Source organism: Theropithecus gelada, chromosome 19 (genome assembly GCF_003255815.1).
Source record: "Theropithecus gelada isolate Dixy chromosome 19, Tgel_1.0, whole genome shotgun sequence".
Taxonomy (NCBI): domain Eukaryota; kingdom Metazoa; phylum Chordata; class Mammalia; order Primates; family Cercopithecidae; genus Theropithecus; species Theropithecus gelada.
The window spans coordinates 55,936,320-55,953,055 of record NC_037687.1 but is presented as its reverse complement, the minus strand read 5'-3'; the positions used below and the strand labels follow the sequence as shown (position 1 = coordinate 55,953,055).

The 16,736-nt window shown below is 42.1% G+C and overlaps 1 protein-coding gene across 4 annotated transcripts in view; it reads left to right on the top strand.

Annotated features, from left to right (window-relative positions):
* LOC112612057 (zinc finger protein 726) overlaps positions 1 to 16,736 on the top strand; it is a 163,806-nt gene that overhangs the window by 128,437 nt on the left and 18,633 nt on the right. For 2 of the 4 annotated variants that reach the window (XM_025366113.1, XM_025366115.1), the window contains exons 1-2: positions 11,067 to 11,178; positions 16,104 to 16,230. In XM_025366113.1, coding sequence (XP_025221898.1) covers positions 11,176 to 11,178; positions 16,104 to 16,230 — 130 coding nt within the window. In that variant the 5' untranslated portion in view covers positions 11,067 to 11,175. Of the gene's footprint in view, positions 1 to 11,066; positions 11,179 to 13,261; positions 13,263 to 16,103; positions 16,231 to 16,736 lie in introns of those variants that run through there. The other 2 variants (XM_025366114.1, XM_025366112.1) reach the window with 2 other exon arrangements.

Sequence of the window (16,736 nt, the reverse complement as noted above, 5' to 3'; positions counted from 1 at the left end):
GGATGTACCCATTCCATCCTTAACAGTATGCTTAAAAAAACAGAAATGGGGAATATGAGTAGGAACCCTATAACGTTACTAGCATGAGCCTTATTTACCCTTAATTTCTTAAATTTAGATAATAAATTTCAATCAGACATAGAAAAGCACTTTGCAAAAACCTGTCAAAATATAACACCTTAAGTGTTATGGAAAGATGTAAATAGTTGTTGGGAACAGACCCCCAAATCTGGCCATAAACTGGCCCCAAAACTGGCTAAACAAAATCTCTGCAGCACTGTGACATGCTCGTGATGGCTATGACACCCATGCTGAAGGTTGTGAGTTTACTGGAATGAGGGCAAGGAACACCTGGCCCACTCAGGGTGGGAAAACCGCTTAAAGGCATTCCTGAACCACAAACAATAGCATGAGCAATCCGTGCCTTAAGGACCTGTTTCTGCTGCAGATTACTAGCCAGAGCCCATCCCTTTGTTTCTCACAAGCAATACTTTTAGTAAATCTATAATCTATAGAAACAATGCTTATCACTGGCTTGCTGTCAATAAATATGTGGGTAAATCTCTGTTCGGGGCTCTGAGTTCTGAAGCCTGTGAGACCCCTGATTTCCCACTCCACATGCTATATTTCTGTGTGTGTGTCTTTAATTCCTCTAGCACCACTAGATTAGGGTCTCCATGACTGAGCTGGTCTCGGCAAATAGTAATGTATAGTGTGGTCCAAATTATTTGTTAACATGGGGAAGAGGATATGCTTGTGTTCACGTCCCCTCAAGTCCTCTTTGGATTCCAGCGCGACACACCAAACCTTACCACAGCATGGCCAGGACCCAACCCAGTACCAAAAATGAAGGAAATGATCCTGCAGAACCTGCAACCCCGGAAAATGCCACTTCCTTGGACATCACAGGCCACTGACATTACCTGGGAGATGCTGAAGAAGACAACTCAGAAGGCTAAGTGAATTCTGCTGCAGAAAAAGAAACCATTCACTCAGATAATGTGTTCCTTTCTATGCTTTCTGTTGTACATTGCAACTCTTGTAGGGTATTGATTCTTCTTATTCTCTCACTTTGCCTGAAACCTGTACCTGCTATATTCTATTGGGCCCATCTTCTAGATCCACCTTTCTTCCACACTGTTACTTGGGCAGAGATCCCCTTTCTAGCCTCTAAAAATGTGACTGAGTGACTGGGAGGGATTGACATAGCTCTGGTGGGGTCCCTCAGTAATGGCATACATTGGACTGAGGTGGCAAGTACCACTACATACCACTCCTTGATTGCAAAAGAATAATATTGATTATACTCATGTTTGTTTTATATTATTTACTGGTTCTAGGATGCAAAGCTGGGACACAAGCTATAACCACTATGCCAGTCAAACCTGTCACTGCTCACATCTGTATGCTTCAATAATCAAAACTTGATGCAAAAAAAAGGGGGGAGAAGTGGGGGGATCGGTCAGAGTGGTGAAAAATCTATAGGGAAATGCAAACCTCCTGAAAGTTTGGAAGGTCCTGGAGAGCCCTGGGGCAGAATAGCTGAAGGCAAACTGTTCTATAACCTTGAGTCAGGGGGTGAGGAGTAAATACAAGGGAATATGGGGAAATTTATCTTAAACAGGCTTGTTCATTTATGTTGACCAGGAACTGACCTTTGATCATTTGCACACATGACATTCCTTGAAAGGGGAACAATAAATGTTAATTACCTGCAGGTTGTATTGGCTTCAGGTTTTCAGCATTGTGCCTGCACTGAATAAAAGAAAGCAGCTCCAGCTTCTTGGTGCTGCACTCTGTCCAATACAGCCAGGCAGTCCCTTAGCTGCTCTTACACTGCATACCTGTGTCTGAGTACTCATTTCATCCATCAACCAGGGTCTGTGGGACAGACCCAGCAATAAAGCCCTCACATACCCTCAATAAAGACCCTTACATGGTCCAGCACACAGGTGACATTGTGATACTGGTATTCGCAACCAGTCAACCATAAATATGTCATCCTTTTAGAGAAACACAGTCTTATTCTGAAGTTCTGAATCTCATCCCTGGAGGCAGTAGAAAGTTGCAAAATTGACTCTCATATGTGGATCTGGTCCACAGCTGGTGACTCAGATCAAGATTCAGCACACCTGTGAAACAATGGAGTTTACTGAGAGACACAGTCTGAAGGAGAGAATGAGGCTCTTATTCATGAATTCATCCACATTGAGATTGTGGTTTGTGTACTTAGACCCAATCTCCAAATGGTCTTGACTCTCATATCTAGAATGGGAATATGTGAAAAATTATTCATGTTATCCCTGAGCCTTTTTGCATATGTGATTGTGACACACGTCTCTGTTCATAACCTGAGTGATTTGACTCTCCTGCCTGGGCCCAGCACACAGATGGGATTGGGACATATTGTTAGAACCAGTATGTAGATGATGTGACTCTATACTTATGCCTTGGTACTGCCAAAGAGGGCATTGTGACATATCACTTGTCCCTGCACCCAGGTAATGTGCTTGTCCTTTCTGTGCCCTGCCCACATTGGCTACTGTAACATATTGCTGGGTCTAACACCCAGGAGATATGAATCTCCTACCCAGACCCCGGCTACAGGAGGCATTTTGCCATATTCCTGGACCCATCTATTTGATGTTACTCTCTACTTTTACACGGGCTTTTCCCTAGGAGACATTGTAACATATCGGGGCCAAGCACCTATGTAATGTTTCTCTTTTCTCCTATCTGGGCCCAGACCACAGAAGCCAGAGTGACTAATCCCTAGTGACATTTCACAGGTGATGTAATTTTTCTGTCTCATACCTGTCCACAGAGGGCATAGTGAATGTCCTTGGCCCACTAAACTAGATTATATGACTTTTTATTTTTGTCTCAGACCTGTCAACAGTGAGGATTATGACAGATCACTCATCTATGCATTTACATAATATTTTTCCCATGCCTGGGCATTGCCCACTGGGGTGATTGTGACATATAACTAGGTGAAGGCCCTAGGTTATGACTTTTCTCTTCTACATGAGCCTTGCCCACATAGGGTGTTTTGACATATCTCTGAAGTTCTAATTTAGGTAGACTGCTGCATGGGCTCTTCGTTTTTCAGGAAGTATGGTCCCATATTTTTTTGACCTAGCAATAAGGTGATGTTACTCTCTTCTAGTGCTTGGGCTCTGTCCAAAAAGGGCATATTTCAAGTCTCACACGGTGTTGGGCCCAGCCACATTTCAATATACAAATTGTATATTGTGTATATTAAAAACTGTGTATGGCTGGGTCCAACACCTAGGTGATCTAACTCTCCCACATGAGCCATTCTAATAGGGGAATTATGACATATTTTGTTTATCACCTAAGTGATGTAACTCTCTTTTTCTAGCTGAGCCCTGTATAAAGGCAGGATTGTGACCTATCACTGGACCCAGCATCTGGTTGTATCACTCTCTTTTTTCTTTTTTCTTTTCTTTCTTTCTTTCTTTTTTTTTTTTTTTTTTGAGATGTCTCACTTTGTATCCCAGGCTGGAGTGCAGTGGTGTGATCATGGCTCACTGCAACCTCCATCTCCCAGGTTCAAGTGATTCTCCTGCCTCAGCCTCCCGAGTAGCTGGGATTGCAGGTGTGTGCTACCACACCCAGCTAAGTTTTGTATTTTTAGTAGAGATGGGGTTTTGCCATGTTTGCCAGGCTGGTCTCCAACTCCTGACCTCAAGTGGTTTGCCAGCCTCAGCCTCCCAAAGTGCTGAGATTATAGGTGTGAGCCACTGTGCCAGCCCTTATCACTCTCCTCTTTCAAATTGGCCCTGTGTGTTTTAGGTATTAAGACATATTGCTGGGTCAAATCAAGTAGGTGAGAGGCTCCAGCCTGGGCCCTGCCCACAAGAGGCCTTGTGACATATCTCTGCATCCATTATTTTGAGGTGTGACTTTCCTCTTGCATCTGCATCATGCCCACACAGAAGATTGTGATAGACCCCTGGGTTCAGCAACAAGGTGGTGTTTTTCTTGTACCCAGGTCTTAACTGCGGAAAACATTGTGACATATAGCTGGGCCCATTACCCAAGTAATGTGTCTTTGCTGTTTGTGCCCAGCTTTCTGGAGAAAATTGTAACATAACCCTGGCCAGGCAACCAGGTGATATGACTCTGTGCCCTGGAAAAATTGTGACATATTTCTGACCCAGCACCCAGGTGATGTTAGTCTTTTGCTTTCTTTCTACTCACAGTTTGGGTTGTGACATATACCTTACCCAAGCTCACAGTTGTGATAATGACACTAATACCATGAATCAGCCAAAAGGAGAGATGCTGGCACTTGTAACTAAGAGAAATGGGTATATTCCTGGGTCTTCTCTAGATAATAACGTCATAAAGGATTACTTTTCTTTCACATTTGTATAAAGACTTTGGATGGTTTAGAGAGTGTCATCACAGGACCAAGCACACAGGTTAGACTGTGTTTCCATATGCACAACCTACCAAATGTTAGCACTGTTACCCTGACACATGGACAGTGCCCACTGGAGAGATACTGATTTCACAGGTGAGTGCAGTCCACAGTAAAAATTCTGACTGTCATATGTGTTCATGACCCCAGAGTCAACATAGTGACTCTTCTTTTCTTTTCTTTCTTTCTTTTTTTTTTTTTTTTTTTGAGATGGAGTCTTGCACTGTTGCCCAGGCTGGAGTGCAATGGCACAGTCTCAGCCCACTGCAACCTATACCTGCTGGGTTCAATCGATTCTCCTTCTTCAGTCTCCAGAGTAGGTGGGATTATAGGTGTACGCCACTAGGCCTGGCTAATTTTTTTCTTTTTTATGTAGTTTTAGTAGAGATGGGGTTTCACCATGTTGGTCAGACTGGTCTTGAAGTGTTGACCTCAGGTGATCCACCCACTTTGGCCTCCCAAAGTGCTGGGATTAGGGACAGTTGTTTAAAGACATTTTGTTTCTGACTAGCAGTCTCACCCATTATCTCTTTATTCTGGAATTTCTAAAACAAAAGAATATATGTAGCCAATCAATAGCTTATGCATTTAAATATGAATTCTTGGTAAACAACTTAGGGATTGCCTTCTCACTTTTTTGAAAAGACTCACTTTCAATCGCTGTTAATTGAAACATATATTCAGGGCAACTTAAACCTGTCCTCCTGGTGGCCATCCTCAATATCTGACCTTGAGTAAATATATTTCAGATTACATTTTAACCTTTTGATTATCTTAAGTTGACTCAGGTCTGGCCTGGAACATTCTCCTGGTTGTAAATACTCCGACTATAAGCTACCTGCTCAGTACAGGAAACTAATCAACAGCATGACCTAGAAAGTTCAAAGACACATGTGGTGAGAAGCTCATTGGGGCCTGGCTCCTAATTGCAAGGACAGTTGCACAGGTGTGTCTGAATGCTTGGAGAGCCTGGTCTTTCCTCACCCAATGTCTCTCACCAGCTGTATCAACCACATCTTGGCCTTTTGTCATTCGTTATCTGGGGTGAAAACTCATCTTCAGGACTGTCTACAACAAAACAGAAACATCAGGTTACCAAAACCTCAGGATCAGGGATTACAGATTGGGTTAAGAGTGTGCGCTTTCTTAAAGATGATAAGCATGGAAAATCAGCAATAACTTCAGAATGATACAAGAAAAAAATGCCTCTAATGAGTACTTATACAGTAATTCAACTTGATTTGTTCTGTACGTGGTAGGGAAAATGGGATAAAATATCGTAAGTTCAAGCATTTTTGCTGCTCAGTCAGAATGAAACCCTGCAGCAGGCATGGGCATGTTTCATGAGGGAAATAGAAGAAAAAGAGTTGGACATACAAGATGATCCTTTATGACAACCCCCCTGCCACTTGGTTCAGCAGGCATTTTTAGGTGAAGTGGAACCTCTTTCTGTCAGGTCTGAAGGTTCAGATGTGTCAGTCCTTTCTGCCCCTAGTCCACCTGAAAGTTCTATTGAGAACACTTTGTCCCTCCACCTTACCCTTCTAGTCCCTCTCTACACCCACCACACCCTGAAGAATGGAGCCCAGTGGGTACTACTCATAATGGAGCTGCCTATCAACCTCCAAAGGGAAATCTCTGTCCACTTAGGTTGCAAATGGGGAAGAAGGCACTGTGAGAGGACATGGACCCTTTTCTCTGTCTGGTTTGGCTCTATAATAGACAAGTTTGATTATTTCTCTGAAGATCAAGAAAAATTCATAGATGAGTTTGAAAAGTTAACTCTGGCCTATACTTTATCTTGGCAGGATCTGTATGTTTTGTTGTCTCTGTTGTACAGTGGAAGAGAAACAATGCATTTTGGGGAAGCTAGGATCCATGCAGATGCATTATTGGCTTGCAGCCTGAACCATAATATATATCAGACTGGAGGTATAGCAGTTCCAGATCAAGATCTAGAGTGGAATATCAAAGGGCAGAGAGGACTTGGGAGAAGAGATCATATGGTCACTTGTTTGTTGGAAGAGATGAAGAAATGTAAGAAAAATCCTGTTAACAATGAAAAGGTTAAGGAAGTTTCTCAGGGCAAAGATGAGAATCCAGCTTTGTTTCAATAGCGTTTAGTTGAGTCGATCAGGAAATATACTAACACTGATCCTGCCTCAAGGTAAAGATAAATCCTTCTGGGAGTCCATTTTATAACCCAGTCTACCCCTGATATCCACAGAAAAGTAGTAAAAGCAGCTATGGGTCCCAAAACTTCTAAGGAACAGCTTTGGATATGGCATTTTTAGTTTTTAATAACAGGGACAAAGTGGAGGAAGGAGAAAGAGGAAGAAGGACCTCCACAAGGTGCAGCTGTTGGTTGCAACCTTAAGCTAACCTCCCATGTGAGGTTGCCCTCCTAGGTCTTGGCTTGAACAAGGGAAGCTGAAACGTGAAAAGCCCAAAGCTGGGCATCTGAGTCATTGTGCTTTGGGCATAAATCAGTGTGCACACTGTAAGAAAACAGACTATTGGAAGAGGGATAATCCAGTGTTCTTTTTTTTTTTTTCTGTTTTTTTTTTTTTAGAGACGGAGTCTTGCTCTGTCACCCAGGCTGGAGTGCAGTGGTGCGATCTTGGCTCACTGCAAGCTCTGCCTCCCGGGTTCACGCCATTCTCCTGCCTCAGCCTCCCGAGTAGCTGGGACTACAGGCACCCGCCACCACGCCCAGCTAATTTTTTGTATTTTTAGTGGAGACGGGGTTTCACTGTGTTAGCCAGGATGGTCTCGATCTCCTGATCTTGTGATCCACCCGCCTCGGCCTCCCAAAGTGCTGGGATTACAGGCGTGAGCCACCGCGCCCAGCCCTAATCCAGTGTTCTGAAGAGAGCTGTTGGCACCCAAATTAATGATGAGTGAAACAGCCAGGCAAGTGCCCAAGAATGACGGGGCCTGAGACCTTCTGCCACAGCTTCCATCAGACAACTAGCCATATATCTGGAGAAGACTCGGTAACCTTTGCCATGGCAGGCAAGAATATTAACTTTCGCCAGGCACAGTGACTCACGCCTGTAATCCTAGCACTTTGGGAGGCCAAGGTGGGAGGATCACTTGAGGTCAGGAGTTCAAGAGTAGCCTGGCCAACATGGTGAAACCCCATCTCTACTAAAAATAAAAAATAGTAATAAAAAAAGTCCGGAAATTACTTGAATCTGAGAGGCAGAGGTTGCAGTAAGCTGAGATTGTGCCGCTGCACTCCAGCCTGGGCAACAGAGCGAGACTCTGTCTCAAAAAAAAAAAAAAAACTTTCTTCTGGACAGCTTACTCTGTTTTGACCCATTATAATGAGTCTCTGTTGCCCCAAAACTGTATGGCCACAGGGGTAGAATGACAAGCCCATAGATGCCATTTTACCTATTCTCTATGCTGTTTTTCAGAGACCTTGGTTTTCTTACACAACTTTCTTATCATGCCTGGATGACTCCAGGCAGTTGCACCAACTTCTCTTTTGTAGATGAATCCAATAAACTGGCTTTACAATAACACCTGGAAGTTTAAACCACACCAAGTACAAGGAGTCATAGAAGCTAAAGCACACCAGTGGATGACAATGGGAGGCTTATTGAAATAGCACGCATTTTCCCAGACACTCCTGATAAACTGTTCACATGAGGTGCTAATCAATGAAAAATAGTTAAACATTTGCATGACTCTACCCATTTGGGAAGAGATTTCCTGTTTCAAATAATGTCTTGGCTTTTTATAGAAAAAGGATTACTTAAAGCAGTAAACTAGGTTACTCGAGCCTGTGAACCCCGTGCCTGAAATAACCCAAATGACCAATGTTTATCTCCTCCTTTAGTAAGGCCTGTTCAGCATAGAAGAACGTACCCTGGTGAAGATTGGCAAATAGACTATACTTAGATGCCCCCATGTAAAGGGTTTAAATATTTATTAGTATTCATTGACACTTTTACTGTTTGGATTGAGGCTTTTCCTAACCAATCTGAAAAGGCAATTGAGATTCCCAAACTCCTACTAAAAGAAATAATTACGCCTCTGGGTGAGGTGGCTCATGCCTGTAATCCCTGCACTTTGGGAGGCCGAGTTGGGTGGATCACCTGAGGTCAGGAGTTGAAGACCAGCCTGGCTAACATGATGAAACCCCCATCTCTACTAAAAATACAAAAAATTAGCCAGGTGTGCTGGTGGGCATGTCTAATCCCAGCTACTTGGGAGGCTGAAGCAGGAGAATCGCTTGAACCTGAGAGGCAGAGGTTGCACTGAGCTTAGAGCATGTCACTTCACTCCAGCCTGGACGACAAGAGTGAAACTCCTTTGCCAGAAAGAAAGAAAAAGAGAGACAGAGAGAGAGAGAAAGAAAAGAAAAGAAAAGAAAAGAAATAAAATAATTCCTATATTTGGGCTGTTGAAGAGTTTACATAGAGATAATGGCCGATATATCTTTCACAGTGACAAATACACAAAACATATCTTGAGCCCTAGAAATTTAGTACTGCTTTCACTCAGTGTGAAGGCCACAGTCTTCAGTGAAAGTAAAAATTGCTAATCAAACTCAAAAAAGGACTCTTGCTATGCTATGCCAAGAAACATCAAAGACCTGGCTGTGTTTACTATCTGTAGCCTTACTACAGATTCCAGTGGCCTCTAAGGGAAATCTGCAGCTCAGCTCTTTTGAAATAATGTATGGAAGGCCTTTTTTAGCTACATACCTTCTAGTAGACACAGATACTTTCAAGCTATAGAATTATGTGACAAGTACAAAACACACTCTGAATATGGAAATCAAAGACTCCCTTCCCCAACTAAGGAATATAATCTTGTTACAACCCAGCCAGGAAATTGGGTCCTATTAAAAACTTGGAAAGAAGGATCCCCAGCAGATCAACTTTCCCCAAAGTGGAAGGGATCCTATCAAGTTCTCTATAGTACCCCAACTGCAGTTAAAATTCTGGGAATAAATAGCTGGGTCCACTTAACTCGAATTAAACCTGCCTTTTATGAAGTCCTACAGGCCAGCTGTACACAAGAGACTGATCCTGTTTATCCCCATGAGCCAGTGACCTCCAACTCTTGTTCAGAAGAAATGAAAGGGATGGGTAACATAAAGATATGGATTGGCATTCTACTCTTGGGTATTAGTTGGAATCATGCAGAGAGTAACTTATTTACTGAGTGGGCACAGACTTCATCCTCTCTACATAATCAAACAAACTGTTGGGTATGTAGATATTTTAACAGAGACCCAAAGGAAACCTGTGCTTTGATCAAAACCAAATGTTTTGTGTATGCTCCAGACTATTTACATAACATTACCAAGGTCATAAAAGTTTTAGGCACTCATACATCTCTGCCATTTACGTGCTGTCAACCATATACCAGTTTGGTTCCAACAACTGCCCACTTCTTGAAAGGCCTTCCTGTTTAGTTTACTTGGAATAATTTTACTAATTTTATTTTGCTGTTCTGGAATATATTGTGGTTGTACTCTTAGTGTAGGAATGCAAGACAAGCTCACTAAATGCTTTCTTAAATTGGACACTTAGTAGTCTTCCAGATATCACCTTTCTTTGGAACTCAAAGTTATGAACGACCTTCACCACACCAACACTGTCTGACTGAGTTTCTCTCTACCCTGAATGCAAGAGAGCCCGATGGTTAGGCAGGAATATTATCGCCCCTAATCAGCCTGAAAAAGTTACAGAAGACGAATCTTAATCTCTCTGCAACACTTAGGATTAAGGGTCCGCTTGTAAAAGAAGGGGAAAAATATGTCAGAATCATTTGAACCAGAGCGACTCCATTTTGAGAGAGAGCTAGGAAAATGACGCTGAGACTTGCTGGGCTGCATTCTCAGCAAACTAGGCATTCCTAGCCTCTAGATGTTTATGGTTAAAGAAACGAATTAATAATGTTGACTAAGCAGAACCAGATGGAGGAATGCCCAGATATTCCAACATCTGGGGAATAAAGGCATTCCTAATTTTGCTTTAAGAATAATATCGAGTTGGCCAGGCGTGGTGGCTCACGCCTGTAATCCCAGCATTTTGGGAGGTCAAGGCGGGTGGATCTCCTGAGGTCAGAAGTTCGAAACCAGCCTGGTTAACGTGGTGAAACCCCTTCTCTACCAAAAAAACAAAAATTAGTCGGGTGTCATGGTATGCACCTGTAGTCCCAGCTACTCTGGAGGCTGAGGCAGAAGAATCGCTTGATCCCTGAAGGCGAAGGTTGCAGTGAGCCGAGATCGTCCCATTGCACTCCAGCCTGGGCAACAAGAGCGAAACTTTGTCTCAAAAAAAAAAAAAAAAAAAAAATTATTCACACATTCAATACATTGAAAAAAAGAGACAGCAAAGAAGAGACAGAATTTTTCCGTGCTCTGGGATGGGCCTGGTTAAGCTCAGGGAGGAAGCCCCGCCCGAAAAGGCTGAAGCTTAGGCTGTCAATCTTTCTTCATTCAGCTCAACGTCTGATGACATCTTCTGTCACTCGGGGCCTTAGAAGGCGGGGTCTTAAACGTTATCCAAGCAGAGACGCTGTCCTGGGAACTGTCCAATCAGGCATACAGCTGGAGCGAACAGGGCGGCTTCCGGGATTTGGCGGGGCCTTTGTCTCTAACTGAAGCGGGAGCTTCAGGTCTTGTCCTCACTGCTTTGTGTCTTCTGGTTTTAGAGGCGCAGCCTCTGTGGCCCTGTGACCTGCCCCCTGGAAGCCTAGAAATGGTGAGAGTGCCGGGTCTGACATCCCGAGAGAGGGAACGGGGCTGGCTGGAACCGTTGGGAAGCGGCTGTGGCGGGACTCAGGCCTCCCCGCAATCAGCTTTACAATCTGCGCCCCGAGTTCTCCTTCAGCTCGGCCTCAGCCCCCTTCAGCCATGAGATGGCGGCGGCGCTGACAGCCGGGCTCCGGGCGTCCTGTCTCTTCCCTGCGCAGTGACTGTGCCCTGGCCTGGAGCCCTCTCTGGGCAGCTCTGCACCAGTAGCCCCGCGTCTCTCTCAGATTGTGCAGGGACCACGGGAGAAAGGTCAGGGCAGAATCCTGACTCGGGGTGCGGGTTCATCAATGGGAAGAGCTTTGATCCGCGGGGTTTTCAGGCCATTTTTTTCCTATTAAAAATTTATGAGCGTCACTGCAAAAACATTAAATAATTTAATCGAAGTGTGATTCAAAAATTTTAGAGCACCTTGCTGTGGTTTGTAATTTGTAATCCATGGAAGGAAAGGCTTTTAAAAGTTTCATGATAAAGAAAACCAAATTCCATAATTGGCTAGGTACAGTTATGTAGATTTTGTTGTTGTTTTGTTGTTGTTGTTGTTTTGTTTTCTCTCTCTGTTGCCCAGGCCGAAGTGCAGTTGTGTGATCTCGGCTCACTGCAACCTCCGCCCCCCGGGTTCAAGAGATTTTTCTGCCTCAGCCTCCCTAGTAGTTGGGACTACAGGGGCCCGCCACCACATTTGGCAATTTTTTTTTTTTTTTTTTTTTTTTTTTAGCAGAGATGGGGGGGTTTCACCGTGTTGGTCAGGCTGGTCTCGAACTCCTGACCTCAGGTGATCCACCCACCTTGGCCTTCCAAAGTTTTGGGATTACAGGCATGAGCCACTGTGCCCGTCCTAGTTTCTTAATTTTTACAATCAAGGTGGAAATATCCTGGTTGTGTAATCAGAGCTTAATTGGCAGTTTATAGTTGGTTAAGCCTGGATTTCGTTTCTGCCAACGTAGTAATTTATCAAAAAATGCTCTTCAGTTTAGATTTTTTTTTTTTTGAAGTAGAAATCCAGGAAATAGAGCTACCTAAATCTAATTTCCTGCCAATTAATGATTTTCACACTCCACAGGGGACTGATTTTTCCCTGAATTTTTCACTAGTGTCCCAAGCAGGGCCTCAAGTCTGCCCCTCATCCCCTATTCCTCCAGCCTGACTGGCTTGCAGTAAGATACTAAATTTCCAGTTTCGTGACATTGCCAAATGCCAGTTTCTCCTCCCTAAATAACTTTATCAACTATTTGTCCTTTAGTGTACATATTGATACCTATTTTAATGAATAATTTTTTTTTTTTTTAAATATTTGAGACAGAGCCTTACTCTGTTACCCAGGCTGGAGTGCAGTGGCATGATCTAGGCTCACTGCAGCCTCCGCCTCCTGGGCTCAAATGGTTCTCTTGTCTCAGTCTCCCAAGCAGCTGGAATTATAGATGCCTGGCACCATGCCTGGCTAATTTTTGTATTTTTAGTAGAGACGGGGTTTCACTATGCTGGCCAGGCTGGTCTCAAACTTCTGGCTTCAAGTGATCCACCCTCCTCAGCCTCCCAAAGAGCTGGGATTATCCATGTGAGCTACCGTGCCTGGTGAATTAATTATTTTTTGACAAAGCATTTGATGGCACATTTAAAGAGATTTTTTTTTTTTTTTTTTTGGTAAATATTTCCTATGAAAATAAAGCAAAGAATAATCTGACACTATTGTAAACTATCTCTGTGTATTTTTTTCTTTTATTTTCCCTAGTCACATATATCTTATCAGAATGTTTTTGTGTCAAGATTTTTTTTTTTGGAAAGTTTATAGGGTGATATGTCTTCAGTCACCCTTCAGTTTTTGCTTGGACCTGGGTTTCAGTACTGCATGGTGATAAACAATGATACCCACTGTGGCTATGTCTGCTAGAGTGTCTAGTGAATATCAGCTACTGGGTCATATTCTCTCATAGGACAACCTGAGGTATTGAGTGTAGCTTCTCAAGTGTGCAGATGGATGCCTTGGGGCTAAGAGGCATTTCCTGGTGCACTTTTGTTTTTTTAAAAAACTTAATTCCTTGAGACATTAATATTGTCTTCACCCAACCCAACTTTCATTTCTTGGAGACACATTGCTGGTCAGCCAATAGATACAAGCATTGAGGAGAAAAATAATTTCTGCGTCCCGGATTCCTTTAGAGGTCAGAAAAATAGCGCAAGAAAAATAGTAAAAAATTTCTAGAAAAAAAAATCAGCATTCCAAAAGACCAAAAAACCACCAAAAACCAAAAAACTGACTCCATTGTGGTGGTGTAAGAACTTGCGGTGTAAAATGCGCCTGAGGCATTCACTGGGGCATAGTTCAGAGTCTCCTGAGAGGGGTTATTGAGCACATAAGTGAGAAGGATGGGATGGGACAATAAACTAATCGAATGGCCTGACTTGACACACGGGTAAGACGTGCCTTGAAAGGATTTGTTCACTTATTTTGACCTAAGGTTTATGTATTTTTTAAAGGCAGAGTTTCCCTCTGTCACCCAGGCTGGAGCAAAGTGGTGCCATCTCTGCTCACTGCAACCTCCAAATCCCCACTTCGGGTGATTCTCATGCTTCAGTCTCCCAAGTAGCTGAGATTACAGGTGTGGACCACCATATCCAGCTAGTTTTTCTATTTTTAGTAGAGATGGAGTTTCACCACGCTAGCCAGGCTGGTGTCAAACTTCTGGCCTCAAGTGACTCACCTTCCTTGGCCTCCTGAAGTGCTGTGATTACAGGCATGAGCCACTGTGCTCAGCTGACCTCAGTTTTTTAACTGTATATTGCATTTTATTAATAGAGCTGGAAAGGTAAGAAAATATTTACAAAGGGCATAAAAGGTGAGTTTCAAAAAATTTAATAATTTATTTGTTGAAAACTGTTACTTTATCTTTCTCAGTGAGTTTAGAAATTTTCTCAAGCATGCGTTTTTATGGCTGAGTGATTTAATACAGAATTCCATCTCACTTTTAGAATGGTAGCTCAAGGAAAAAAAGAAAAATCTCTCTTCAGTTTCGCTGTAGACAATGAATACATTTCCCAAAAAAATGTGGTAGATCATTGGTGAGTTACGTGTATTACTGAAAACTTCAGTTCCTTTTCTTAGCAGGATAAAATTTTGACAGTGAATATCTTTGTTCTACATCCTTTTTTTGTTTACTACATGATTTTTAATACAAATAATAATACATTTACTGCCTGAAAGGAATACATACTTTTGCTTTTCTTACTGAGGTATAAAATGTAAGCACCTTAAAATGTTCTTTGGTTATATGAACACTGTGCTTGAGTAATTTTGCTGAGTTTTTCTAACAGTTTTAGTTTCAAAAACGAAATTAATAACTCGAACATGGAAATTAAAGCTTAAGCTGCAGGAGGGTGCCCCTTGTAGGTCATAGGTCTGGTTGCCATGAGGAACAAAGGAAAGTAGGGGAGTTTTATTACCTCTAAAGCAGCTTGTCTTTCTTACTGTGTCCTGCCTCCATTGGCTGGAGTTGGACGGCACCATCCGATTGGCTAAACCCAGTTGGCTAACTTGAAAAGTGCAGGAATGCGATTATATCGGTGGGAAGGCAGGAAGATCAGTTTCAGCGGAAGTAGCCGTTGCGATGGGAGGAGTAATTCACAGAGTGTGTAGCAGATGGGGGATGTGAACTGCATAGATAAGAACTGGGGAAAAGGTTGTTTACCAGGGAAGGGGGAACGCAGAGAGTAAAGAAGTCGTCTCGTCTTGAAAGCAAGGAAAAAAAGGGCAAAGAAACTTAAGTAAGCTAAACTTTTGAAGAAGAATTTCTTACAGTATTCAACATCTATGCATTCGTTACACGATTAAGAAAATGCTCATTTAAACAGGATGGCATTTATTACCCAGGAAGTTATGAAAAAACTATCAGGAGATACCTGCTTATTAGGGTGCTAAAGAAAGACTACTTAAAATCACTATTAAAAATTGTAGAACATGGAAGATAGCTGTATCTTGGACTTTCCATAAAAATGATATTTTCTTATGGTTAAATTCAGACTGCAGTTTACTTTTGTGGGGGCAATATCTCAGTAGTGATGCTGTGTCCTGGGTGCATCAGCACACTATAGAAACTTGTCCTGGTGCAGTTGATGTTAATAACTCACTTAATAAGCTCTCACAGATTTTTTCTGTATGGAGTTATTTTTCTCTTCATCATTAAGTATCTTTATGCAGCCGAGGTGCATAAACCATCACATTTAATTGGCAGCTGCCAGTTTTTTTAGGTAGTCTTTGCATTATCTTTTGTTGGTAAATGAAAGCTCTCATCTTTGTATACAGACCAGAAAAACTGAAAAAAAACAGACTCTTCCACTTATTGGATATTTGACAAAATAGTCTTTTGGGGCCAAAACATTTGCATTACTAGTGAGCTTGATAGGGATTCAGTAACTCAGACTTTATTTCAGATCTCCTGAAAAAATAATCTGCATTAACGAGATGTCCAGTTTATTGTACACATTTAAATTTGAATGGTACCTTCTCACTCAACATGTTTATTTTGTCTGAAAAATATAAACAGCTATGTCTTTTTCATCTGAAAAATATACACAACTCATTCTGTATTATGTAAATACAGCACTCAAAAATGTACATGTGAGTACATTTTTACACTTTATCATCCAGACAAGTATCATATACACACTGATTTTGTGGATATTATGCCACTCTCTTTTCTCAGAGTTAGAGAATACATTAGAAAACGTTTGTGTTTTGACAATTATTTTATTGGATAATTTCAGTCCTTCTTATAAGTTAGAATCAGTTCTGTTCACTTGCTGATTTTACCTTGAGTCAAATGAAAAATTCTGCCCATAGCCACTTTGTAAATATTTGTGTTTGTGTGTGTTTTCCAGGGACTGTTGACATTTAGGGATGTGGCCATAGAATTCTCTCTGGAGGAGTGGCAGTGCCTGGACACTGCACAGAAGAATTTATATAGGAATGTGATGTTAGAGAACTACAGAAACCTGGCTTTCCTCGGTGAGGATAACTTTAATACAAAATTTTTAATATAAACTAAAGCTTTTATTTTTCTTTCGTAGTGTTTTCTGGTAATTTATGCTTTCATATTTCTGTTTTCAAGAAAATCCTGGGGATTTGTCTGTTTAGAAAAAATTTCTTCAAGATGTTTCATCTTAACCTGAACTTTCCTCATTCCTGTGCTGATCTGTGTCCTTCACTTTAGATTAGTGGTAATTTCAGAAGCTTAGTGGCATAAAATATTGTTATTCACAGCTTAAAATCTAAGCGCCATTACCAATTTTGGATTCAGTAGTACCAGGCAGTGAAATTAAGAACCTACACAATTAAAATATTCTCTAAATATTTTTTTTTTTTTTTTTTTTGAGACGGAGTCTCGCTCTGTCTCCCGGGCTGGAGTTGCAGTGGCCGGATCTCAGCTCACTGCAAGCTCCGCCTCCCGGGTTCACGCCATTCTCCTGCCTCAGCCTCCCGAGTAGCTGGGACTACAGGCGCCGCCACCTCGC